This window comes from Eutrigla gurnardus, assembly GCF_963514095.1.
Source record: "Eutrigla gurnardus genome assembly, chromosome: 15".
NCBI classification, from domain to species: Eukaryota; Metazoa; Chordata; class Actinopteri; order Perciformes; family Triglidae; genus Eutrigla; species Eutrigla gurnardus.
In genome coordinates this window covers 12607402-12635103 of record NC_139938.1, presented here as the reverse complement: position 1 = coordinate 12635103, position 27702 = coordinate 12607402, and the positions used below count along the sequence as shown (strand labels likewise).

At 42.4% G+C, this 27702-nt stretch overlaps 2 protein-coding genes and 1 long non-coding RNA gene across 3 annotated transcripts in view; 2 read left to right on the top strand and 1 right to left on the bottom strand.

Moving 5' to 3' along the window:
* Window positions 1-6649, bottom strand: part of LOC311025830 — a 19467-nt gene extending 12818 nt beyond the window's left edge. Inside the window, exons 1-2 of the long non-coding RNA XR_014598426.1 lie at window positions 6511-6649; window positions 4194-4290 (exon numbers count right to left, since the gene is read on the bottom strand). This is a non-coding gene — a long non-coding RNA (uncharacterized lncRNA). The remainder of the gene's footprint in view (window positions 1-4193; window positions 4291-6510) is intronic.
* Window positions 4119-7742, top strand: LOC311025829 (uncharacterized protein). The gene is made up of 5 exons (XM_084028956.1): window positions 4119-4242; window positions 6499-6684; window positions 6882-7010; window positions 7099-7119; window positions 7555-7742. Exons 1-5 carry the CDS (start codon window positions 4167-4169, stop codon window positions 7737-7739), a joined length of 597 nt encoding a protein of 198 aa, XP_083885082.1. The 5' UTR covers window positions 4119-4166; the 3' UTR covers window positions 7740-7742.
* LOC311025828 (uncharacterized protein) lies at window positions 7696-27702 on the top strand. Its single transcript, XM_084028955.1, has 49 exons — window positions 7696-7719; window positions 9082-9192; window positions 9288-9368; window positions 9652-10552; window positions 10671-10718; window positions 10900-10962; window positions 11052-11099; window positions 11263-11325; window positions 11407-11451; window positions 11555-11731; window positions 11921-11956; window positions 12062-12421; window positions 13300-13383; window positions 14263-14346; window positions 14922-14954; window positions 15051-15197; window positions 15237-15626; window positions 15737-15766; window positions 15954-16172; window positions 17002-17109; window positions 17197-17229; window positions 17327-17380; window positions 17531-17575; window positions 18299-18334; window positions 18456-18737; window positions 18842-18889; window positions 19165-19218; window positions 19499-19585; window positions 19719-19742; window positions 20233-20259; window positions 20447-20461; window positions 20606-20665; window positions 20755-20994; window positions 21172-21339; window positions 21420-21458; window positions 21552-21608; window positions 21722-22039; window positions 22161-22217; window positions 22302-22589; window positions 22675-22716; window positions 22826-23419; window positions 23559-23585; window positions 23678-23926; window positions 24296-24352; window positions 24591-24665; window positions 24847-24897; window positions 25171-25194; window positions 25531-25596; window positions 26189-27702. Exons 3-49 carry the CDS (start codon window positions 9294-9296, stop codon window positions 26230-26232), a joined length of 6072 nt encoding a protein of 2023 aa, XP_083885081.1. The 5' UTR covers window positions 7696-7719; window positions 9082-9192; window positions 9288-9293; the 3' UTR covers window positions 26233-27702.

Sequence of the window (27702 nt, the reverse complement as noted above, 5' to 3'; positions counted from 1 at the left end):
GCTTTGGTGTTGTTTCAAACCTCCAGGGAAGATAGAACGGAGAAGCCTTCGTTATGAGTCATGGGAAGGGGCCTTCTAGTAATAGACGCCATTGCACCGCATAACTCATCTGATGTCACACTCCTCAGACGCATTTTGTGATATAAAACGCGTGTGATCATGTGTATACACATACGCTATTTGTGTGTTCTCCTTTTTTTCAGTTTGTAACGGCGTGAAAACAAGAGGAGAAACCACTTTGGGGGATTGTAAGTGTTCCCATGCTAACGTGATGTAATTCTACCTCAATGACTTAATTAAGCCACTTAAGCAAATGCTTACTGTCTTTAGTTTAAATGGTCCGCCACATGTGGCATCACTACCGACTCAGGCATGTAACCGGTTTCCTTTGCCTTGTTTTGCCCTGTTTTCCCCTAAATCCAGTCATTGATAGTACATCCTTGTCAGTCCCGTTCATCACTGTGGTGCTGCCTGGGCGGAGCGGGAGGTGAGCTCTAACATGCCCCCCATGCTAGATGGTAGTCTACATCCACAAGCATAAGGGAAGCAGACAAGATTGTTCAGACTTAAACCATACCAACACTTGAGCAAAATTTTAGATTCATCAGTGGTGCGTCATCCCTCATAGATTTGGGGCTTCTGATAATTATGGATCATACATTGTACAGAGATCTAAATTATCGTATACAATATTCGACATTCGACATTGCCAAACCTCTTCAGACAGCTTCACTGGTCGTGCAATACTTTGGCAAAATAGACCAAATGCTGACTAATAATTCTTGATGTTGCACTTTAACAACGAGACAAATGTTTCCCATTTGGTTCCATCATGCACCTGACTATCTCCTTACAACTGTGTAGTGGAATAACTGAATAAGTGAATAATGTCCATGATGACTTGTTTTTTATGGGGTGTGTGTGTGTACGGGTGGGCATCAGGTCTGTGGACTTGTCATGAGATTAGCAGATGTAATTCTTTGGCACAGATATGTGGTGAAAGTCGATCCTACCCAGACCTTAAGCCTGATATTCACCAGCACTTTGAGTACTTTATCAAATCAAACAAGTGCACGTCTGTCTGCCTTTTCTGTCTGTATGGGTCACGCCTTTTCTGTCTCACTCTCTTTCTCCTTGTCTGCCTTTACCTCCCTCTTTTTCTCTCTATCACTAGCTTTCCCTCCATCTGTCACCCAGAGGGGTAAATTACTGTTAAGTGGGGGTGAGCAGTCCTCCATTACTCACACACACGCCCATATATAGGCAACAGACATTAGGTAAACGCTAGGTAGACGTTAGGTAAACTCAAAGCAGCCACTATTCAGTTGGCTACTTTATTTGTAACACCGATACGCTTGTCTGAGCTGGCAAAGATGGGGGCACTGCAGGTTGTGTGGATGTGGAAAGTGGACAGCAGGTGGATGAGTGTGTGTGTGTGTGTGTGTGTGTGTGTGTGTGTGTGTGTGTGTGTGTGTGTGTGTGTGTGTGTGTGTGTAGTGATGACTGTGAAAGCCTATGAATCACACTATTTACACATATTACGGCACTGATGGCCACATTCAGAATAACACCTTAACTTTGTTTAAAGGATTGTTGGCAAGAGCACCTGGGTTTCTGAGCCCATTTTTGTTGAGGGTTTTTATTTAAATTCCTGTGACAGCTGGCCAAATGCAGACAACATGATGTCATGTCTACATGTTCCAACTGTAACTAAAGCACAATAGAATTTCATATGAAGAATAACAACAATACTAATCTATTCAAACATCCCTCTCCAAAGTAAAACCACGTTTCTTAATTTACTTAATCTTACTCGCTATGGCATCACTGCTGCTGTGTCTTACTGTGTAATTCAACCAAATGCATGGTTTGGATCAAGTACATACTATACTAATGTTCATTCACTTTAAAAAAAAATAATAAAGAAGCTGTTCCTATTCAGAGTACAGAAAAAAAGATGGGGTTATATAATGAAAGCTGAAATTTTTGCTCATCACCGTTTACGACATTATTGTATAACAGACTGTAATGGCTTTGTTTTGGTGTTTGGTTTTCAGGTTATGAAAGTCAACCAATATTCAAAGTAGCAAATAAATAATCATAACTCAGGTCAGGGGAATCCACAAGCACATCCCTCGTGCATTTAAAAGGATTTAGGATGATGCATAGCAATCATAAACATAAGAATAAAATGTATATGGCATATAGTTTTCAATTCCCCCTCCATTCTTCAATCTTCGTACACCAGTTATTTCACTGCATAACTATGTGGTTCCATCAAAGCTGAACACAAAGCATACAAGGTCTGAAAACAGAGCGATAAAACTACACTTTAAGACCAATTATGGGTGCGCAGGTAGCACTGCCTCTCTCCTTCTTTCTCTCTAACACACACAAATGCAAATGTACATACACAGCTATGCAATGCAAGCACACACACTCATGCAGAAATACAAATATACAATGCACTCATTTTGTAATTGAGCAGTTTTGGACAGCACTCGGGGCCAAAGGTTTCTACATGATCACATCTCAGAAACATTTGCAGACTGGTGTAACTCACATTAGCCTCTGCTGCTGGTTCACTCTGTCACTTACGATAAGCTATTTATCATTTCATGCGAGAATCTCATGGTTGAGGCAGCAGTCATTGGGCAAGCACTTGCAAATGTGCTTGAAAATTTAGATCCAGAAGCCAAGTTCGGGTTGACCCAGTTGGCCAAGAGTCATGGGGTCAAAGTGCAACAAGTAACCAGGATTTACATAAAGATACTCAACTGTGAGGCTACATGTGTCTGCCAAAGGATGAGCAAATCACTTCTGAAACAGGATTCACGTTTCTCCCAGCCTGAGACTCTCTATGTTAAAGTAACATTAGCTCACTTCTTACATTTGTTTCCAGGCTCATTATCTCCAGAAGAAGAATATGTTTCAGTCTTGCCAGAATGAGGCTGAAAGAGGCTGAGACAGCACCGGCCACCCCAAACATGGAGACAAATCTCAGTGATAACTGGTTGAAGTGAAAACCCTGATTGTTTCCAGGTATTCTGACTGGTGTGCGTCTATAGCAGATGGGTCTCTGATGGACAAAAGGCTTTGTGGATAGAAGTCCTCTAGTAAACGTCCGGCACTGCAGTGCTGAGAGTACGGTCTTTTACATTTCCTTTTTCGCCTGCATATTCTTTGTCTGCTGTTTATTTTCCTTCATTTTCTGTCTCTTTATACTTTCATGTGCTTCTTCTGTGTTTACTCCCCTCTCAGAAGATGCTACGATCTGACTTCAAGGTCACAGGGTTTCATTTGTTCAGGTATGTTTTATTTTTAATTGACATAACTTAATTTCTTTGGAAACAAACTCAGGTTTTGGAAGTAACCTCCTCCCCCCTTTGTGCACACACACACACACACACACACACACACACACACACACACACACACACACACACACACACACACACACACACACACACACACACACACACACTTTAGACAAAAGGCTTCATCCATTATATTAATATATCTGTATCATACATAAGGCCATTTTCAAAAAGCCCTTCATCAGGAAAAACTATGTATGTAGACGTGTATCTGAGCACACACATCTTCTTAAGCTACATTTCATAAATGAATACCGAACATACATAAATTATGCCTTAATGAGTCTACAACAGTTCTTGTTTCTCCTCCACTTAACAAACATAACACTGTTTTAAAATCTGTAAGGAACTTCTGGCACAGATCCTTTTTCATGTGTCTGGAGAATGAAACAGGGACCCTCAATTTTTACAATTCACACCTTCTTACATCTCGTATATGTTCTCTCTCTCTCCCTCTCTTTTTTTCTGTGTGTGTGTGTGTGTTTCACTCAGACCCCCACCCACCCTTCATACTCCCTCTTTTTGGCAGTAAGAAAACCAAATAAATGCAGCCTAACTGTCACTGGGGGGTTAGAACAACCCATTTGCTTTAATGAGGTGATCCCTTGTTTTCTCTCCCTCTCCCCTTGTCTATCGTTCTGTGTCTCTTAGCCAATTACAGTGTCCTGTCTTGCATCCTGTCCCTTTTTTTTTCTGATCTCACTCATTCTCCCTCCTTCTTTCTCAAGGCCTTGCTGAGCCTTGATAAAACCTGGACCTTAGGGGAGGAGAGGGACATTTGGGAGCAAGATGGCGAGAGGGATGGTGGCTACGTACCTACATGGCGTCTTTCTCCTGGCTCTGTGGAAACCATCACTGCAAGGAGGTTGGTGGATGCTTTAGTGCAGGCGTGTGGCGCTCAGCAACGCAGCACCTGTGGACCAGGTGTCACAGAAAGTTTATGTAACAGGGATGCATGAACTCAGGTCCTGTCGTCTTTAATGGTAGTTAAAGTGCATTTTCTGAGATTTGTGATTTTAAGGAGATTTGCTGAGCTGCTGATAAAAAAAGACTTGAACCTATTTCAGTGTGGTTTGAAGAGAAATTTACTTTTATTTATTTATTTATTTTTGCTGTAGTATAAGTGGTTATTACTGACATCATTATCACTCCTGCAGTCAGTTTTCACCTCATCTTGTTTGAATTAATGTGTAATCTCTGAACAAAAGGCTAAACCCATCTCCAGTCTTGCTGTCAGATTAAGCATCTGATTGTGGAGAATGTGTTTTTGTTGAACATACTTTACCTTCCCTGCATCAAAAAGGGTTCAAGAGATATGCCAACTACTCACTGGAGACCCTTGTTTCTTTTAGCTATAAACAGAACTGTTTTGCTTTGTTGAATGATTGAATGTCTTTGCCATAACTTTTCTCATACTTCAAAACATGTGGTATTTGTCTGTATGAACTTTAAAAGCATTTTAGTGCATTAACATGTCAAATAAGAACGACAATCCTTCAACAAACCATCTGCGACTTCACAAAGCTCAGGTGTATTTATCATCTTCCCTCTTCCTCCTCTCTAGGCCTGTGGCCTGGACACACGTTTTTTATTTCATCCTTTAATAAGGTGTTGCAGCCGACTTTTAATGGACCTTATTAAAAGTTTTATAGAACCGTCTTGTCTGTTTAAGCCGGTCCTGTCATCCACTTCCTCATCTTGTTAGATGAGATTCAAAAGTTGCTCCAGGCTCTTCTATAATTTGAATCACACTGTCGGGCTGTCATTGGTTGTTTAGTTTCTGTGTCTTGGTTTTACTGAAGTGGGCTGGATGAGTGTACTTTTATTAGATAGCAGACGGTTTGGAGCAGGACGACATGTACAAAGGAATCCGACTGTAATCAAAAGGGTTGCATTTAATACAGACTTTTAGCTGCTAATTTTAAATCCACACCCAACAAGATTAAGAATCAACAGCCAAGCACCTATGTGAGGCTTTATGCTCATTGTAAAGAAAAAAACAATCTGAAAAATACACTAAATAATCAAGAAAAAATATATATATTTAGTATACTTAAACCATGTATGTCTGTGCCAAATCTGTCAGTTTTAACCGCTGGTAACCATGAATGTTTGTACCACAATTAGTGCCCATCCATCTTGAAGATGGTGAGATGCTTTGCTCACTATAGTAGATGAAAGTGTTGAACTGCTGGTGGCGCTAGAAGAAAAGTAATTGGATCACCAAAGTCACCAAATTGTGATATTTCAGTCTACAGGAAAGTGATGGGCTAACTGACAGACAGATGTTGTCATCCCCGGAGCCTGGAGTGGCTAAAAACAATAAGTTACAGTATGATGTCATGGAATGGGGAATAAAATCATACAAACATTACTAATTCAATTATGAGATATTTATGTCACCCTACAAAAACTGTATTTTCCAAACAGTGAACTCTGATCATCTGCACCTCAAATTAAAGAGATGTCATCTTTATTTATTCTATTGTTCTAGATTATAATAAAATAAATATAACACATCTCATCACATCTCTGGTGAATGGGTACGTAGGAGGTTAATATTTGTGGGGGGAGGTTTCTGTTCTGTAGAATTCAGCAGGCAGAGATGAATGACTGAAGAGTTAAGTTATTTACTGTGTGTTGTTAATGCGTTGTACATGGTATTGCTGTGAGATCAGTAACTCACATTCTTTAAGATTCCCTACAGACCTTCTTTTCACATCTGGACTGTGGGATCTTAAACCTTTCCTTTTATAGTTGTTCCCCTCCGTGTTTCTATTTCGGGCTATCGTGTTTTTTGGAAGAAAATATAGGTGCAGAAAAGTGTGAGAATTATGATTGAAGTGGGATGCCTTTTGGATGAAGGGGTGTTTGTCATCAGCTACAGATAACACACGCACACACACACACACACACACACACATACACACTTTTTCTTTGTACTCGTGAGGCATCTGATCCTATTTGTGAAATGTAATCCTTGTTAACTAGACAAGTTAATGAGGTGGTAAATGAAGCCTCATTAGACCTGAATGATGACTCATAAATTCCACAAATCTGTAGAAATGTAATCAATGAAAACATTTTTTATCATTAAACTGGTTTGTGTGTTCTGTGTCAGGTGTATACATACCTGCTGGCGGAGCTGCAGCAGGCACTGGAGCCGGCATAGGAGCCGGTGCAGGACCTGGAACTGGGTTCGGACCAGGCGGAACTGGAACTGGATTTGGCCCTGGAGGAGCTGGGACTGGATTTCAGCCTGGTGCAGGTGCTGGTCTGGGAGGCTTTGGACCGGCAGCAGGTGGAGGTGGATGCAATTAGTGTTTTCTCTTCAATATTATAAAAGCTGATTATAAATTTAAAGTTAGACGACTAGCATGTTTAACTGTTCAACAGAAGAACACTGAATTAAACTGCTGGTAACATGCTGGCCCCCAGATACAAAAAATGTATCTGGTTTCGTCTTCATCTTCATCTTCAACTCACAATGACTGTTTCCTTCAGGGGGCTATGGTGGTCAAGGACCAGGAGGTATCGGACCAGCGGGGGTTGGACCGGGAGGTGTCGGACCGGGAGGCTTCAGGCCAAGCACCTTTGGGCCAGGCAGTGGTGGACTGGGAGTCGTACCTGGAGGTACTGGTTGATCGTTATTATCTCTAGAGCAAAGTCTAACAAGATTTCCATTGTGCTACTGTTCATTTAATTGTTGTTCTTCTTATAGGTGGAAAGCCTCCAAAAACAGGTAAGACTTTCAGGCCCACCTATTGTTCGAGCACTGATTTAAAAGGTGCAATATACAGATTCAGAGCATTAATGTAGCTGTAAACTACTTGCTATGCAAAGATATAGTGGAGTAATGTCCACCTGAGCAGAGAATGAAGTCAATCTTCCTCTGTGTTGTTATTCAAGCTTGTCCTTGCTTTGTTGAAATAGGAGTGCTTTTAGTTCATGCTCGTGTATGTGAGGCTAACTCATCACCATGTTGAGAGCTGTTGAGAGGCAATAGAAAACCTCCCAAGATGAAAACAAAAAGACAGTAAAGGTAAAATGTCATAAACCATATGCATAGAAAATGTTGTTTATATGAGGTATGTGGGAACAAATCTACACATCATGATGCCTCTAACCTCTGCAAAAGTGTATTTCATTTTTCTTGGCATCTTATTTGTCTCTTTAGGAAGCGGCTACGGTGGTCGTGGAGGGTTCGGAGCAGGACAGGGAGCAGGGGGTGTAGGACCAGGAGTTGGGCCAGGTGGTTTTGTACCAGGTGGTGTTGGTCCTGGAGGCTTTGGAACTGGGCCTGGAGGAGCTGGCGGTTTTGGACCTGGCGGCCAAGGCACAGGCAAGGAGTTTTGTTTTTGACTCCTAAATATATTTAACGTAAAATATTAGATCTTAAGTAGAAGATAATTATGTTCACATTATCAAAATCTAGTTCAAACATCATTATTAGCTCATTACCTACCAACAGATTCCCTGCTATGTTGACTTGCATCATGTGACATTCACAATAAGGGGAAGTTCTCCGCTCTACACACATGGATACGTGGGCAGCCCCTGTACTGTAAATATTGTTCCTCTATTCAACTCTGTGAAGCAGGATAGGGATTGCATACATGTACCATTATTTCATTTCCTCATTACCTCAAGGTTATAATCCATTGTTGAGGGGCCACCCACCCTCATGCATGCACACACACACAAAAACACACATACAGTGATAAAGGCTAATGCATTAGGCATGGCAGGTCCCTGATAAAGGACGGAAGTCATCACGTCAGTCAAATACACAGATATGCTTTGGAATTTCAGGCCTCTCTGTTTTTCATCCTCAAAACACGCGAGTTGCCTTTGCAGGATGAGGAATGTTGGTGATAATATCCGAACAATCCTTAGAGGTTAAGCCTTGGTTTTGTCGAAGCTTTTGAATTTCACCCATTACGCCGCTGGGTATTAAGTGGGTCAGTGTAAGCACAGGAAACAGACTCATATGTCACACTTTCCAGTTTACCAAAAGTCTGGCCGTCTCAGCTTAACACACGATAATGCCCACAAAGTGTGTTTGCGTTGCTCTGCTCCACCCTGTAGAATAAGACACAAACATCCTGGCTCACCTGAAAAAGCAATGGGAGGCATGTGTTTATAATCACTCGAGTGCAATTTCATGCAAAAATTCACAAAAAAATGTGCACAAAAGTTGACATCTCAGGAGAAAAAAGAAACAAACAAATGGATTCATTCAACCAAATACCATAAGACTGACCAAGTTTAATATCTTGTATTTCAATATGAAGGATCATGTGTACCAGCTCTCTTTTAACAGAGTGAGAGAATTAAATGTATAGCTTGATGTGGCGACAGTTTTGTTACCTCGACTCCAAGTGTTTTTGCTCAGTCAGAGAGACTTCAGTTCCCTCTCTACACCCTTGTCATTGTTACTGATCCATCTACAGCCAAACCCTATAAGAGATTTAGTTCTAAAGTCAGACATGCATACTTCAAACAAATGCTCAAAACCTTTCCGGAGAACAAGTTAATCCTTGTGAGGTTTCTCTTGGGCAGCCATCATATATGTATAACATTACAAAAGGGTGGAGTCGCAAAGGCACACACTGAATTCATTAACGTATGATGTAGTGTATTGTAGTTACTAGAGCAAGTATAGGAAGTACTAAGTGCTATTTCTCTTTGATCTGCTCATTAGGCCTTGGGGCAGGAGGTTTGGGTGGAGGAGTGCTTGGAGCAGGAGGACTTGGTACTGGCAGAGGTCAGGGAGCTGGAGGACTGGGAGCTGGAGCAGGCTACACACCTGGAGGTCACTGGACACACAACAACCTGCTCGCTCAAAGCATCACAAATAAACCTGCTTATTACCTGATATTAAACAAACAATCCTCTTTCCTGACCCAGGTGGCTATGGAGGTGGTTATGGACCAGGTGCAGGTCAATACCCAGGAACTGTTGGAGCTGGTCCCAAACCTCCTAAATCAGGTATTTGCTGTTTAGACATCATCATTACTAGTGGTGGGAATCGTCACCTCACGAATCGATTTGATTACGATTCAGAGGGTCACGATTCCATTATTAAACGATTCTCGATGCATCGTTTAATAGCGATGCATCTCTATGTCTCTCTACATTTTTCCTTCAAATCTTTCAAACCAACTCCTATTTGTATGATACCGTTGATGTGCTACATTACTTATATCAAATATGGAAAGATCTTGATCTAATCACTGAAATATGAATGGATTTTCTTTGTTTTTTACCTCAGGAGCAGGTTATAGGCCTGGCGGTGCTGGAGTTGGTCCTGGTGGTGCCGGTTTTGGGCCTGGCGGTGCCGGAGTTGGTCCTGGCGGTGCCGGTTTTGGGCCTGGTGGTGCTGGATTTGGGCCTGGCGGTGCTGGAGTTGGTCCTGGCGGTGCCGGTTTTGGGCCTGGCGGCGCTGGAGTTGGTCCTGGCGGTGCTGGTTTTGGGCCTGGCGGAGCCGGAGTTGGACCTGGTGGTGCCGGATTTGGACCTGGTGGTGCAGGGTTTGGTCCTGGTGGTGCAGGGTTTGGGCCTGGCGGTGCTGGAGTTGGACCTGGTGGTGCTGGAGTTGGACCTGGTGGTGCCGGATTTGGACCTGGTGGTGCCGGATTTGGACCTGGTGGTGCAGGGTTTGGTCCTGGCGGTGCTGGAGTTGGACCTGGCGGTGCCGGATTTGGACCTGGTGGTGCTGGAGTTGGACCTGGTGGTGCTGGAGTTGGACCTGGTGGTGCAGGGTTTGGTCCTGGCGGTGCTGGAGTTGGACCTGGTGGTGCTGGAGTTGGACCTGGTGGTGCCGGATTTGGACCTGGCGGTGCTGGAGTTGGACCTGGCGGTGCCAGATTTGGACCTGGTGGTGCCGGATTTGGACCTGGTGGTGCTGGAGTTGGGCCTGGCGGTGCAGGAGGAGTTGGTCCTGGTGGAGGTACTGTATCAGGAGGAGGTAGATAATATGAGACATTATGCTATACTGTATACAACATATACATATTTGTGTTCTACAATTGAATACAAATATGCTGTTTGCTATTTCAGTTCTGTGCAAAAGCTGTATTTTCCTGTTTCAGTCCCATTGCTGCCACAGACTGGCACGACTGGAGGAGGACCTGGAGGAAAGAGCGGTGGTAAAGCATCAAAACAAGTCCCAGGTAAAAAAAATTAAAAAAAATTAAAAGAAGTAAAATTCCCTTATTAATAGTGTACGACCAACAAGAAACACTGCATTTTTTGGGATAATGTCCTAAATGTGTGTATGCTGTCACACAGGAGTTGGGGTGCCTGGGCTCTATCAGGGTGGATATGTACCGGGCCAGGGTATGTTGTAACATAACTAACATATAACAAACACAAACATATCAAGCAATCATTAAACAATACCATAATATATGTCAATGTTTTTATAGAAGACGTAAGAGATTTTCTTCTACATTTACATTTAGCAGATGCTTTTTGTCCAAAGCGACTTACAATAAATAAGTCTTCTCTTACTGACTAGGTTTTGGAGGCCGTGGTGTTCTCCCTGGAGTGGCCACAGGAGCTGGACTTGGGCCTCAGACTGGTGTGTTAAAGCACTCTTTTAATGAATCTTGGAACATTGCATCCTGACAGACATACCTTAAACAAAAACTTTTATCTCATTCCTTGTAGGAGCCGGGGTACTCGGCCAGGGGGGTGCTGGACCAGGAGGAGCAGGCAGTAAGTACCATAAATTCCTAAATTGATAAACTACATTATCCTACAAGCAGCTTTAGCATGTATTACTTGAACATTAATATTAAAAGATGAATTAACAATAATAAATATCATGGCAGGTTGCAATTGAGTATTTTACAGAATGAGCGTGTATTTCTCACCTTAGACGGTCGTGGACAGCAGTTGCCTGGGGTTTTCCGTGGTTACCCTCTCATAACACCAAAATCAGGTACATAGGTAGTAGAAATAACAACATCAATGATACATGAAAGGCAGAAACACTGAATGTTATTTATTCTGTCATTTACAGCGGCCGGCAAATCGAAGAATCCAGCAAAAGCTGCAGCTAAATACGGTAAAGACACATCAGCTGAGGTCTTATCCTTGTGTTCAATGCTTGGTAGTTACATGTAATGTACATGTAATTATTGCTTACTATGTATTTACATTTCAACCAGGTGGAGCTGGAGCTGGAGGAGGTGCACTTGGTCAAGGAGGTGCTTTAGGGGTTGGGGCAGGAAGATTCCCAGGAGGAGGAGCAGGAGTCACATCCGGATTAGGAGGTGGACTAGGAACAGGAGGTGGACCTGGATTTGGAGGTGGAGTTGGAACAGGCAGCAGCATACCTGGCTTAGGTGAATAGAGTAGTGCACCCTTTTCGGGTCTTTTAAATGAGACCAAGGTGCAGGATGCACCCAACAAAGATTGTTTTCATGTCATGTAATTTAGCATTGCTGTAATATCTGTGTCAATAACGAATCTCCTTTAGTATTTGTACATTTTTTGTGTGCTTCTGTTTACTTAGACATTTGTTTGTTCCATAGGTTATGGTATTGGCTCAGCAAAAGCACGTAAATACGGTGAGGCATAAATAAACATGATGAATATGATATATATAGTGTGTGTATTCAAAAACCTCTTTTAGTCAATAGCTGAGACACTCAAAATGCCTTGAATCTCTTCAGGTCTGCCGGGCGGCGTAGGTACTGGTGTCGCTGGAGGCCTTGGAGGTGGAGGACCAGGTGGAGGAGCTGCAGTTGGTCTTGGCACAGGTGGGCTGGGTGGTGGCTATGGCTTTGGTCCAGGCAATACAGGCACTGGCACAGCTGGAGGCCTTGGTGGTGGAGGACCGGGAGGTGGAGTGGGACCTGGCTCTGGAGTTGGCACAGGGTCACAAGGTCTTGGTTATGGTCCTGGTGGTGCTGGCACTGGCCCTGGTGGAGCAGGTTATGGGCCAGGTAGAACTGGGTACAGTCCAAGTGGAACCGGAACAGGACCTGGAGGAGCAGGAACGGGACCTGGAGGAGCAGGAACAGGACCTGGAGGTAGTTATAAATCAGTAGATCTAGGGTTTTAAGAAAATGTTGCCTATAATTATGCATAGAAATTACATCAAATTATTATTATTTTTTGGAGGAACTATTAGCTGAAATCAAATATAATATTCAAAACTATGTTTCATTAATGTATAACCTGAAACTAAGAATCCTTGTGTTTTTGTTAGCTTTGAATGAGCCATTATTGTCTACATAAAGAGTGGGTCCTCTTCATGGAGTCTGTGTTGCACTGCCATATTTCCACCGTAGCCCAGAACAGACAAACCCAACCATTTTTGTAGCATTTATATATCACCTGAAGGCCACCTTAGTAACAGAGTGCAAAACCATGCTACTGCCAGCTGCCGTCCATTGCTCCTAAAGTAGTGATTATGGTAAAGATGGCCTCTGAGCAAAGCAAATGGCAAAAGGAGGAGTAAGCGGAGGGTATTCAGTTGGTTACAATCTGCAACTAGATGGTGTCAAATCCTACAGTTACCCTTTAAGATACAGTATTGAGTAACTGTATTGCATTAGCAAACACAAATGTATAATTACTATAATTGTATTTCAGGGTATGATGCCAATGCCAAAGCTCGTAAATATGGTAAGAATTCTATAATTGAAAAACAGATTTCAACTGTATCATTACTGAATAGTTGTATTTAACAAAGAATATCAGAACAAATAAAACACAACTGTTCTACTCATAGGAATGTTAAGTGGAGCACTCGGAGGTGCAGGAACAAGTACTGGAATCAGGCCTGGTGGTGCGGGTACAGGCTATGGACCAGGTGGAGGTGTTGGACCTGCTGGTACTGGCTACGGACCAGGTGGTGCTGGTACCGGCTACGGACCAGGTGGAGGTGTTGGACCTCCACCTGGAGGAGCAGGAACGGGACCTGGAGGAGCAGGAACAGGACCTGGAGGAGCAGGAATAGGACCTGGAGGAGCAGGAACAGGCCCTGGAGGTAATTATAAATCAGTAGATCTAGGGTTTTTAGAAAATGTTGCCTATAATTATGCATAGAAATGACATCAAATTATTATTATTTGGAGGAACTATTAGCTGAAATCAAATATAATATTCTAAACTATGTTTCATTAGTGTATAACCTGAAACTAAGATTCCTTGTGGTTTTGTTAGCTTTGAATGAGTCCTTATTGTCTACATAAGGAGTGGGTCCTCTTCATGGAGTCTGTGTTGCACTGCCATATTTCCACCGTAGCCCAGAACAGACAAACCCAACCATTTTTGTAGCATTTATACATCACCTGAAGGCCACCTTAGTAACAGAGTGCAAAACCATGCTACTGCCAGCTGCCGTCCATTGCTCCTAAAGTAGTGATTATGGTAAAGATGGCCTCTGAGCGAAGCAAATGGCAAAAGGAGGAGTAAGCAGAAGGGTATTCAGTTGGTTACAATCTGCAACCACACCACTAGATGGTGTCAAATCCTACAGTTACCCTTTTAGGATACAGTATTGAGTAACTGTATTGCATTAGCAAACACAAATGTATAATTACTATACTTGTATTTCAGGGTATGATGCCAATGCCAAAGCTCGTAAATATGGTAAGAATTCTATAATTGAAAAACAGATTTCAACTGTATCATTACTGAATAGTTAACAAAGAATATCAGAACAAATAAAACACAACTGTTCCTCTCATAGGCATGTTAAGTGGAGCACTCGGAGGTGCAGGAACAAGTACTGGAATCAGGCCTGGTGGTGCGGGTACAGGCTATGGACCAGGTGGAGGTGTTGGACCTGCTGGTACTGGCTACGGACCAGGTGGTGCTGGTACCGGCTACGGACCAGGTGGAGGTGCTGGACCTCCACCTGGAGGAGCAGGAACGGGACCTGGAGGAGCAGGAACAGGACCTGGAGGAGCAGGAATAGGACCTGGAGGAGCAGGAACAGGCCCTGGAGGTAGTTATAAATCAGTAGATCTAGGGTTTTTAGCAAAATTTTGCCTATAATTATGCATAGAAATTACATCAAATTATTATTATTTTTTGGAGGAACTATTAGCTGAAATCAAATATAATATTCAAAACTATGTTTCATTAGTGTATAACCTGAAACTAAGAATCCTTGTGTTTTTGTTAGCTTTGAATGAGCCCTTATTGTCTACATAAGGAGTGGGTCCTCTTCATGGAGTCTGTGTTGCACTGCCATATTTCCACCGTAGCCCAGAACAGACAAACCCAACCATTTTTGTAGCATTTATACATCACCTGAAGGCCACCTTAGTAACAGAGTGCAAAACCATGCTACTGCCAGCTGCCGTCCATTGCTCCTAAAGTAGTGATTATGGTAAAGATGGCCTCTGAGCGAAGCAAATGGCAAAAGGAGGAGTAAGCGGAAGGGTATTCAGTTGGTTACAATCTGCAACCACACCACTAGATGGTGTCAAATCCTACAGTTACCCTTTACGATACAGTATTGAGTAACTGTATTGCATTAGCAAACACAAATGTATAATTACTATACTTGTATTTCAGGGTATGATGCCAATGCCAAAGCTCGTAAATATGGTAAGAATTATATAATTAAAAAAACGATTTCAACTGTATCATTAGAATGTAACAAAGAATATCAGAACAAATAAAACACAACTGTTCTACTCATAGGAATGTTAAGTGGAGCACTCGGAGGTGCAGGAACAAGTACTGGAATCAGGCCTGGTGGTGCTGGTACAGGCTATGGACCAGGTGGAGGTGTTGGACCTGCTGGTACTGGCTACGGACCAGGTGGTGCGGGTACAGGCTATGGACCAGGTGGAGGTGTTGGACCTGCTGGTACTGGCTACGGACCAGGTGGTGCTGGTACAGGCTACGGACCAGGAGGAGTTGGACCTGGTGGTGCTGGTACAGGCTACGGACCAGTTGGTGCTGGTATTGGCTATGGACCAGGTGGTGCTGGTACTGGCTATGGACCAGGAGGAGTTGTACCTGGTGGTGCTGGTACTGGCTATGGACCAGGTGGCACTGGTACCAGTTATGGACAAGGCGGTGCTGGTACTGGCTATGGACCAGGTAGAGTTGGACCTGGTGGTACTGGTACAGGCTATGGACCAGGTGGAGTTGGGCCCGTTGGTGCTGGTACAGGCTATGGACCAGGAGGAGGAGTTGGACCTGGTGGTGCTGGTACAGGCTATGGACCAGGAGGAGGAGTTGGACCTGGTGGTGCCGGCTATGGACCTGGAGGTAGGATGACAGATCATGATGAAAGATAGTTATGGAGCCATGTCTAAATTCAAATAGATTCATTAATATCATGCTTTTAAAATATATTCTGACGTGTCTGCGTTCTGTAGGTTATGCTGGTGCCAAAGCACGCAAATATGGTAAGAAACTTATCTTAACTTGTTTTTACTAACACAGATTTATGTGTTCATCATACTGGTATCATACCTATCCTCTTTCCAGCTATACAATTCAAAGTCTGCCATGAAAACAGACAGTTCTTGATAATAGAATGTAAAGTGCTTACAAGTACGTTTATATTTTCTAATAAAATGCTGCTCTCAACAGGTCTGCCTGGAGGTGCTGGAGGTGCCCTGGGTGCAGGAGGACTTGGTGGTGGAGCTGGGCCTGGTTCAGGGCTCGGAGGAGGAGGAGGGGTCCCGGGACGAGGTGTTGGACTAACAACTGGTGGTGGTCCTGGAGCTGGACTGGGGACTGGCACGATACCTGGTTCTGGTGTTGGAACAGGAGGTGGACCAGGGGGCTTTGGACCCGGCAGTGTTGGAGGTATGAAGAGAAGAACAATTCTCACAGTTTGTCAGAAAGATTACACATATCATGCACATCAACATGAATAAATGAATCACTTACAGTCACTAAATAGCTACATTATATACCTGTCTCTTGCTGTTCCTTTTTTGTAATTGCCTATCTTTAATACATGTGGTCATTGTTATTATAAAAATATTTTGCTACCCACACAAACAACATGTCATGATGAAAGCTGAGACTCTACAGAACGGTAGTTTCAACACTCTACAACCAAAACTCACAGAACCAGCATAGAACCATAACCATAAATTATGTCTTATTTTAGGTGCATAAACCGCTGCTAATCCATTGGCTACGGATCATTTTTGAGTCGAATCCAGACGGATTTCAGTCTATTCACCCACATGGAAAAGCATTTGCAGTTTACCTTCCCCCTGCATTGAACAGCAACATCTCAGCCTTCCATGTGAAAACACCTTCAATATCTCCATCTTGTGGATGAGTCGTGGTACTGCACACATCCTAAAGCCATTGAGTTGTCCATATAGACAAGTGGGTTATGTTTTGTTTGTTAATGGGAACATGTAGATCTGATTGACAGATTTTTCCAAACAAAGCCAAAACACATTAGATGGAATTAATACCTATAGTGACATGTAAATTAAATTAAATTAAATAAGTTAATCGTTACCTGAGAAAATTTCAAATGGCACAAGTGATACACAAATGGCCAATTTGAAGATTATGCCTTATTATGACTCTACAGGTGGTACCTTTTTATGATAATTAATCAAAATAGCACTCAATACCTATATGAAATCCTCACACATTTGCTCCTCCCTAGGGCTTCCTGGTGGAGGAACAGGATATGGACCTGGTGGATATGGGCCTGGGACAGGATACGGACCAGGTCAAGGCTATGGTGCAGGACCAGGGGCTGGATATGGAACAGGTTCAGGGACTAATTTAATTAAGTTCAAGATAAGTCTTGGCAACATGCACTAAATCCTAACTTGTCTAAATGCTTTGTTATTTACAGGTTATGGAGCTGGATCAAAACCTTATAAATACGGTATTCAAATGTGCCTTTTTGATAAATACATAATGGCAGATGTTTCATCTACATTCCAGTCAAAGCTTTTTTTTTTTTTTATATGATCATGATGTAGGTCGAGGTGGATTGGGTGCTGGTGGAGTACTTGGGGGTGGAGGAGGACGAGGTGGTGAGTTGTTTATCTGAACACCTGAGTTTTCAGTTTGTGAAATCAAATCATTTGTTTGCTAGTAATTTTTTTTTTATCAGTGATACACTTTCAAAACCCTGTTGATGGAGTTTTTTTATATTTTATTTAATAACTTATTTAATTTTATAGGTGGTTATGGACCAGGAGGTTTTGGAACCAACAATGGAGGTCAAGGTTGGTTTTCAGTAGAGTTTTTGTGTTGAAACGTGTGTAGTTTTGTCAGTAATTGAATCTGAATCATGTCTGAAGTCGAGATCACATTAACTATTCCTTTATTGACCTCTATTGGTGGCCAGTAGAAAATGCAGCAACAGGTGCTTTTTTTTAACCAATCCTACCCTGTAGGTGAAACAAATAATCAGGTGACATACTATACACAGTATAATTAAATAGAAATATATTAAAATATTGGACTGACAATAATTCTCTCACATCTGCTTTATTAAAGTTGACAATATGAGTAGATATGTAGGACAGGGCTGGTTTCAAAGTTAACATCTCATAGCATTTGTATATTGCAATATGGTGAAATTGTCTCATTTAATTCATTCATTACTTCAGGCTGCTATTCTAAAACGCTGATCAAATCTATGGGTAATACATGTCCTGCTCGACAATGATGGTTGATATACCAATAGCAGCTTGGTGTTATGGTGTAATAATTTGATATTAGTTGATCATCATCTTTACTTTGGTGGAAGGGGGACAAATGTTGTGCAAGGCTAGATATTTTGACTTTGAAAAGCTCTGTTTGTTTGGGAAGTGAAATTAGATCAATAAGGAAAGGTGATTTTGTAACTAACACTAGTCATCGAATCTAATGACCAGATGATCAGTGTATTTTTTAGTAGCTTTATATAGTAGTCAATACTCTAACTGAACCTTATTTGTCCTCAGGCTATGGTACATATGGATCTAAAGCTGCTAAGTATGGTAAGGTGACCAGACTCTCAACATTATGTGCATATTGTATAATTGTTTGAACTGAGGAATAGAACCATTTATAAGCACCACTTTGAATGTATTACTCATTTATCACTTTTATAAACTGTAGGGCAACCTGGTGGAGTTCTACCTGGGTCAGGAGTAGGGACTGGCACTACAGGACCTGGTACAGGGACTGGCACTACAGGACCTGGTACAGGGACTGGCACTGCAGGATCTGGTACAGGGACCGGCTCTGCAGGACCTGGTACAGGGACCGGCACTGCAGGATCTGTTACAGGGACCGGCACTGCAGGATCTGGTACAGGAACCGGCACTGCAGGATCCGGTACAGGGACTGGCACTAGCGTTTCAGTGAATGGCACAGGCATCGGTGCAGGTGGACCCAGTGGTAAGCTTCTGTTTTGAGGATTGAGAATACATGTTTGGATTGCAGTCATTTACTAATAATGAATCAGATAAATTATTTATAATAAACTATGTCTGCTGGATCAGGAGGAGGACTTGGAGCCACAGGAGGCACACCAGCTCCAGGATCAGAAGGTATCTGAGCAGTGTTAGCACAAAGCAAATACATTTTTTTTATATACAAGTTGTAATATAAAATATGCCTAACATGGATGGAAAAAACAGTGATGGAGCTGAGATTCCAAAATAATGGAATAAAAATTAGAAAACTGGCTTATCTAAAAAGCATTTTGCCATTGGCTTAGGTTGATTTATTCAGTTCACATACTTATCCACAGCCCTTATAAATACATGCACTAGGCCTACTATTTTCAAATCTCAGTCCTTTTAATAGTTTAACCTTATTCCAGGTGATGTTGGTGCTAGCAGTGTGATAGAGGGGTCTGGAAGTTCTGGAGGAGAAGGTGCGTTAAAACTTGCTGGATTCTTGAGAACTGGCCATACCTTGAAATCATGCACAGATTGTGTGGATAGGGTGACAACAATTATCACAAACACTGGCATTTAGGTCCATGGATGTAATAATCTGATGGTTATACAAGATGGCCTCCAAACTCCATGGCAGACACCTTTGAAAATTAAGGAACAAAACACTTTGTTCAAAACGTGTGTGTGTGTGTGTGTGTGTGTGTGTGTGTGTGTGTGTGTGTGTGTGTGTGTGTGTGTGTGTGTGTGTTAAAACAGGAGGTACTGGTGTAGCTGGCAAACCAATAGGTGTAGATGGAGATGGCTTGGATGGAACAGGAATCCCCATCATTGGAGCAAAGCCAGGTATTTGGGTCATTTAAACAACAAATTATTGTAAGTTTAGGTGTTAATTGATTCTGCTACTACATCATTCAAGATCATTTTTGAAGTTCTATTAATATAAATGTGTTATTTTTTATATTTTTTTGCAAAACAGGACTCAATGGGACAGACATTCTAGGTCAGTGTTTATTTCCTAGCCAGAGCTTCTGCATGTTTGTCTGCAAGCACTGCATGTTCAACCACTTCTGTCAGAGTGTGTCTATTAGTCGGCCAGACATCCCAAAAAACATGACGCAGACTTCAATTAAATCTGGTGGTCGTTGTGGACAGTGCCATAATGTGGCCATTTATAAACCACTAATAACTTCTGAACATTGGGGTGTAGAAGAAACACATTATCCCTCCACAAATGCCTTTCATTTTGAAATCACAATATTTCTCCACTTGAATGCTTTCACAGCCATCACTGGTATACCGGTACCTGAGAGTGAGTGTTTTTCTCACACTTCCTCACAAAACTGGCACCACAGAACACTGCATGGCAGACTGACGCTAGCTAACAACTGACGCTAGCTAACAACTAAAGCTAAACATATTACCATTGAAAAAATATTCCAAAACTGCTGACTGATAGCTGCCCAGAATAATCTGTATTTATATTGTTATAGTTGGTGGCGATGCTGTACAACCAAGTGGTACGTAAACCCCCGTTAATTGTTTGGTTTAGTCTACATATTGTTTTCAAGTGTTGGCCAATAGGCCTGTGTGGCTCACATACTTCTAAAACATATATTAATGAGGTCTGTTTTCCTGTAGTCTTAACTGAAGTTGTAACGCGGGTATCTCTTGTTTTTCTCTCTCTCTAATATTGATGTGGTACAGGACTTCCTTCTGGAGGTGAGATTTCTTCTTCGCCTCACACAGTCCAGCTAGGACTCTTACTTGTGCTTCTGAGATTTTTAACTCATACGTTTTTACGTCCTTTCAGAGATCTTGTAGCTGAAATAGATTAAGGATTAATTACACTGTACAATTTTGCAGGTTCTGGTGGTGGAATCTCAATTGGGACACTGCCTGGAGCCAAACCACTCAAACCCCCAGGTGATTGAAGTAAAATCCAGTTTACCCTTAAAAAATGAGGAACTAATGGGGATCAAAATAAAGGTTACTCACCTTTGTTCTGTCTGCAGGTGTCCCCAGAGGTGACACACCAGGTGAAGGAGATGGAGAGGGAGGTCCCTATGGAGAAAGCGGTGGCACAGGTGGAGGACAGGGGGGAGCAGAAGGGAGACCTAGCAGTGCAGGAGCAGCAGGCGGCGTTTCAGGTGGTGTAACAGGAGAGGGAAGAGTTGACGGTCCTGCTACTGGTACTGGAGTTGGACCAGGAGGTGCGGCAGGTGGCATCGGAGGAACACCAAAACCACCCAAAGGTGCTTATTTTGCCATCTGAATGTAGACTCCATTATGACTTCATTACATCTACCACCATCCAATACCCACCACTGTGTATAAAATTTCCAATCTAGCTACTACAAATTAGTTGTTTTAAAGCAATAAAAAGGCTCATCTTGCAGAAAAAGGTCAATTTGTTTATTTTTTAAATGTAGCATACGGACCTGATGGGACTGCAGCAGGAGGCATAAGTGGTGGACCTGGTGGAATAGGTGGGGTGGCAGGAGGAGGTCCAGGAGGAGTCGGAGGAGGTCCTGGAGGAACAGGCTTGGTACCTGGGGGACCTATTGGAGTAGGAGCAGGAGCCCTTAAACCTGGAAAAAGTGAGCTGTTAGCATGTTTTTGCAAATGTATTCATTCCAAATCTACACGCTTATATTATATTACAAATCATCCATCACAGGCTATGGTGCTGGTGGAGCTGGAGTTTTACCAGGTGGAGGTATGTTAACTAACACTATCCTTGCCGTCTAAATTACATCAAAAATATTACAAAAACATATCTGAAATGCAGCACCTCTTTTATCTCTCTCAGGTATACGTTACCCGACTGGAGCTGGAGTAGGACAGGGAGCAAGAAAATCAGGCAAAGGTTCTATAAGCCGTCAACTATATTCTCAACTATATTCTCATCTCTTGACTAAGGACATGAGCAATGGAAGAAGCTACATAATGCAACAATTAATGTTTTAATCTTTCTATCAGTATATGGGACTCTTGGAGCAGGAGGCCTGGGTCCTGGTGGTTATGGAGCTGTTCCTGGTGGCTATGGTACTGGTCCAGGAGGTTATGGCGCAGGACCTGGACCTTATGGAGCTGGCCCCGGTGGTTACGGTGCTGGGCCTGGTGGATATGGAGTTGGACCTGGCGGCTATGGAGCAACGACTGGAAGCAGAGGCATTGGTGGTGGTCCAGGGGGTGCTGGAACCCTTGGAGTTGGTGCCGGAGGTTTAGGAGGAGGAGTAGGAGCAGCCACCAATGGAGTCGGTGGTGGACTGGGGGGTGGTGGTGTGGGTCTCGGTGGTAAGTTGGTCTATGAAAATGAATGATTTAGTTTGAATTTGGATGCAAAAAGAACACAGCTTATCTAAAAAGCATGTAAATTAAATATTGGTCAACCTATTTTATTTGCTCTGTTATCTAGGTTCAAGATACGGCACAGGTCCAGGACTAGGTGCCGGCACTGGCAAACCACCAAAACGTATGATAAGAATTGACAGATACACAGACAACAGATACAAACATTTACACACAGAAGTGAAACTGAACCAATATTTGTTTTTAGGTTATGGGGCAGGAGCTGGTGGTACTGGGGTTGGGCCTGGTGGTTATGGGACTGGACCAGGTGGAGTTGGTCCTGGAGGGTACGGACCTGGTGGCACTGGACCAGGTGGATATGGGCCCAGCACTGCCGGGGCGGGACTGGGTGGTGTTGGAACCAGACCAGGTGGTTTTGGACCAGGTGGTGTTGGCACAGGAACAGGCAGCTATGGACCTGGTGGAGTAGGGGTCATTCCTGGTGTTTATACCGCTGGAGGTCAAGGACTGGGGGCAAGAAAGCCACCAAAATCAGGTATAATGGTCATGTATTATAACACAAACAACATTTAATCACGTATTATGTAAGATACATTCAGGCTGTTATCATCTTCTGACAGGCTATGGCTCATCCTCACTGGGTGGAGCAGGCTACGGGCAAGGTGAGAAAAATCTTTATTCTAACAACTTAATACCGTTAAAATGTTCAGATTGTTCAGTGTTTTCTCCATGTCTTAGTTAAAAACCTATGACTTTTTCTACATGGAACAGGTACTGGGCCTGGCAGATATGGGCCTGGTGGATTTGGGCCTGGGGGAGCTGGACCAGGTGGTGCTGGCACAGGAGGCTACGGACCAGGTGGTGCTGGAACAGGAACAGGAGGCTTTGGACCAGGTGGTGCTGGAACAGGAACGGGAGGCTTCGGACCAGGTGGTGCTGGCACAGGAACGGGAGGCTTCGGACCAGGTGGTGCTGGAACAGGAACTGGAGGCATCGGACCAGGTGGTGCTGGAACAGGAATGGGAGGCTACGGACCAGGTGGAGCTGGAACAGGAACTGGAGGCTTCGGACCAGGTGGTGCTGGCACAGGAACGGGAGGCTACGGACCAGGTGGTGCTGGAACAGGAACTGGAGGCTTCGGACCAGGTGGTGCTGGAACAGGAACGGGAGGCTACGGACCAGGTGGTGCTGGAACAGGAACTGGAGGCTTTGGACCAGGCGGTGTTGGCACAGGAACTGGTGGGTTTGGACCAGGCGGTGTTGGCACAGGAACTGGTGGGTTTGGACCAGGTGGTGTTGGCACAGGAACTGGTGGGTTTGGACCAGGGCGCCAAGGATTAGGAAAAAGAAAACCTGCTAAATCTGGTAAGTAGTGATTATACAAATAAAACAATAAACCACGTGATGTATAAATATAAATTGTAATATTGTACTGATGAGACTGTCTATATGATTGTTTTACATGAGAAATAATCGTTTGACGAATCTTATCCATTTTTTCCAGGTTATGGGGGAGCTAGGTATGGATCAGGTGAGCTTCGGGTTTTTTCTTCTCTTTTTTTTTTACATATATATGTATATAGATATAGATATTTGTGCTTATATATTTTGATGTTTTCCCAGCAGGAGGATTAGGAGGAGGTACAGGAAGTGTTCCTGGTGGAGCTGGACCTGGTGGCTATGGCCCAGGAGGATATGGTCCAACTGGAACAGGCTCTTTTGGTTATGGGCCAGGAGGTACTGGAACTGGGCCAGGGGGTTTAAGACCTGCTGGTGTGGGTGGATATGGACCTGGTGGCCAAGCACTTGGGAAAAGGAAGACTCCTAATTCAGGTTACGGCTCATCATTGGGTGTTACTGGCTATGGACAAGGTAAAATTCTCTATTGATGCATATGAATATTTGATTTTAAAATGTCTTATAATTACTGTGACAAACTATATAAAACGAGATATTTATCCTGCAAAACAAAGCGTTTAAACAATTGTGATATTTCCATATTATATTGTATGATGAACAAATGTATATAGCAAAATGCAATAAGCATACAAACCCATAAACACATACGGTAATACAATTACACTGTAAACCTCTTGTCTCCATCTTTCTACCATGTAAATTAATTTGTTATCTTGTTCTTCCATTTACTCTGTGCAAAAATAATAAACCTAATCTACTTATCCATTATATTACCTACCATTCATCTTTCTAATTGACTTCAACCCCACCCGTGTTCATCAGGTGGTGGAGTAGGAGGGCTTCCTGCTGCAGGAACCGGAGGTATCACTGGAGGCTCAGGTGAGTTACTGCGTTATAATGGACATATAAAGAATACAAATGTGTACCTTGTAACAGATTCATATTCTTCACTGATGTGCCTGGTGTTGTCTCTGTAAAAGGCTTCAAACTGTGATAAAAGTCTGTTGATCATGCCTAAACTAGAAAAGCCTTCTCTCTGCACAGTATACTGTGTGTCATGGTTATCCAGGGGGTCTTTTAAGTGACTGACTTGACTTAACCCCACCTGACTGTCCAGGTAGTGCAGCAGGAGGAACAGGAGGTCCTGCAGGAACAAGTCAGGGATTAGGAGGAGGTGCAGGCAGTTTACCAGGTCAGTGAAGCACTGATACAATACATACACATTATTAGTGTGAACATTTACAGTTTTACATTTTGAGATTCGAAAACAAAAACATTCACAAAATTCAGACCACTGCAAATTAAATACCTTGCCTTACTGGGAGAGCAGTGTAGAGTGATGCAGGTAGGTTATAATGTCTCCATTGTTCCAGCAGGCGGTGTTGGCCCTGGCTATGGTGGGGTGGCTGGTGGAACCTATCCAGGTAGGACAGAAGCTTTGTCACACTTAGACGTTCTCTCTCTCTCGAACACGATAAGCAGTTAATATTGTTAAACCTGTACACATCCAAAACACAGATGGTTATATGCACACACACAAAAAGAGCAGAGAACATGTTTTTATCCTAAGTGGCTTTGCATGGTGAATATTTGTTTAGGCATATTTTCATTTATGTCACTGCTGAGATAACAAACAAGACCATTGTGAAGATTATCAATTGCTCATTATGACCGTCTTTCCTGTTATTGTCTTTAAGGATATACCGGAGCTGGACAAAAATGTAAGAAAACTCACTGTGTCCTCTGGGATAGGCATGCTCGAAGCAGCTGCTTCAGCCTCTTAACACACATGTCCAGCACTAATACTACATGGCACATACATGTCCAGCACTAATACTACATGGCACACACATGACACATAAAGATCTAGATCAAGGCAATCGCCCATTCATTTCACGTCTCTTAAAGTAACTTTATAATATTCATTTTAGAGGCTTTTTTTTATCATCAGAGAGAAAAAACAGGATGATCATTTTGAAATATGTTTTGAAAAAATTAAGTTGTGTATGCTTTTGTAATCTCTCTCTTTCCTTCCTTTTTACTTTAATGTACTTTAGCCAAGGCACAGAAGGCAGCCAAATATGCAGCCATGCAGGCCTTTCTTGGAGCTGGTGGCTACAGAGGTAAAAAAAAAAAATTAAAAAAACCCATGTTATTGCTTTACAATAAGCTGGATGTATACACTTCAAAACAGTGTACTAGAATTTTGTGAATCAACTAAAATGTTCTAGTTATTAATTAATATGACCATTGACTAAGTTTAATTCCTTCTAGTTTAAAGAAAAGGTTACATGATGGGAACATTCTAACCATGATCATACTCTCCATTTCAGTAATTATCCCAGTACAGTACTTTCAACAAAGCAACCAACAGCAGCATTTACTGTAATCCACCCCACTTTTCTCAGAATTGTGTTTGGTACAAACATGGTCTTCAGAGAACTGAGAAACTTAAGAAATGTCCACAGTTTATGGGCACAAAAACAAGAACCATGTGGTTGTGTGGTAAATTAAAAACAGATCCTTCTCACTGAGATAATGTGACTGTCATGACATTCTGACTATAATGCTTTTTGTAAACAAATTCTTCCACATGAGGGGACCTTGTGTTTTCATGTTGAACCAGATTAGCATGTTTTACTTATAGTTGTAATGCAGTAGCCTATGTATGTTGTACACCAAGTGAAGAATAATTTCCTCTGCTCTGGTACATAGGCGCTGGCTGTCAGGGAAAATACTGTGGCCGAAGGAGGAAGTGAGAGAACAACAGACAGGAAGTGACCTCATCAAAACAACAGTGGTGCTATCGCATGATCCAAGATTGTAACCGACCATAGAAGCTAAAGCTTCAACACATTCCATATGTTAAACGATTCATTTGCTTAGATTTTCTACTAGGGTCTCTTTCAAAAAGAGCAATGGTTCTCAACCTAGTGTCGTGATTCCTTAAAACAAGGCAATACCTCTGTTGCAGGCTGCTGTGCAAAGTGTTGAAATTTGTACCTTGTCGTATTGTTTTTTTGGAGGGGATAATTCACCAAATGTGACTTTGGTCAAATCATTCAAAACATTCACTATTTTACAAGAAAAAGCACAAGTCTGCATGGGGTTGCATTTGATAGCATTTTCCCCCACCATGAATCACTTTGTGACTCTCTGGAGATTCCGAACACCAGGCTGAGAACCACTGAAAAAAATAAGACTTGCTCTTAAAAGGTCAGGCCAAGCTGTACTATAATACAGTTTTTGTTTATCGTTGTTGAACATCACTTGTGTTCCTTTACAAGTATCACCATAGATCCTCTGGGTGACGACTGATCACAAGGACACCCTTCGGGGCAGCTCCTTCAGACCTGTCTGCATGCTGACACGTGTTTAAAGGCATCTCCAAGGCCATACTTTTATCCAGTTAGACTGCAGTGTAATGTTTGTTTTATCAATTCACTGTTTTTAGCTTTCACATCAAAGTGCAAACACTTGGATATTCTGTACAGAAAAAAAACAGACTGCTGCTATTTTGGAGGGAACTGTGAAGGTGGTGTTTTGACTGGTCATTATCCGACCCTGAAAGGCAGTCTTTGTTCAGTATTACTTTGCTAAGGCCTCAGCGATATCAACAAACTTGGAGGCTGAAGGTCCTCAGCTGTTTACACTTTTGAGATTCTTCCAATCCGTGCATGACAATAAAGGCACCGTTTTATAGCTACATGTATGTATTTGTCATGACATTATGATGTGGCTTGGATTTGGATTTTACATTTGCTGTTGTGGTAAGCATTCATTGTGAGGTATATGCTTAGAATACATGAGGAGTGTTGTTACTGTGTTTTTCTTTTTGATGTACTCCTTTAACACTGTTGAGAGAAATTGTTCACGTTTGCTAGATTTTTTAAATTATGCTGACAAAAAAAAACAGAAACAGCTGAGTGATTTATCTATGTGATTTAATACGTTATTAATTATTTTAGTTATTTTGCGTGCATATTTTAACATTTAAAAAAAGTGTTATGATTAATATAAGTGCCTGTTTTCTGCATTGTGCTAAACCACAATGCAGTCTGTGATGTCATTTGGATAAAAGTGTTATTGTATCTCATTTCTAATTTGAGCTGTCGTTTGTATCTCGATCATGCAGCTCAACGTGTGTTTTCAACATGTGTTCCTATGAACAAAATGATGCACTTTTGTACACTTTCAGACAATTCTATCTGAAATAAAGAAAGACCAAT

Bases quoted from the DNA above. Each gene is read 5' to 3' on its own strand.
- LOC311025829 (XM_084028956.1), top strand. From the start codon at position 4,167: ATGGCGAGAGGGATGGTGGCTACGTACCTACATGGCGTCTTTCTCCTG. The intron at 6,685-6,881 runs GTGGATGCAATT...TGTTTCCTTCAG, and splicing joins TGGACCGGCAGCAGGTGGAG to GGGGCTATGGTGGTCAAGGA. The intron at 7,011-7,098 runs GTACTGGTTGAT...TTCTTCTTATAG, and splicing joins ACTGGGAGTCGTACCTGGAG to GTGGAAAGCCTCCAAAAACA.
- LOC311025828 (XM_084028955.1), top strand. From the start codon at position 9,294: ATGGAGGTGGTTATGGACCAGGTGCAGGTCAATACCCAGGAACTGTTG. The intron at 11,452-11,554 runs GTAAAGACACAT...CATTTCAACCAG, and splicing joins AAAAGCTGCAGCTAAATACG to GTGGAGCTGGAGCTGGAGGA. The intron at 24,666-24,846 runs GTCAGTGAAGCA...CCATTGTTCCAG, and splicing joins AGGTGCAGGCAGTTTACCAG to CAGGCGGTGTTGGCCCTGGC.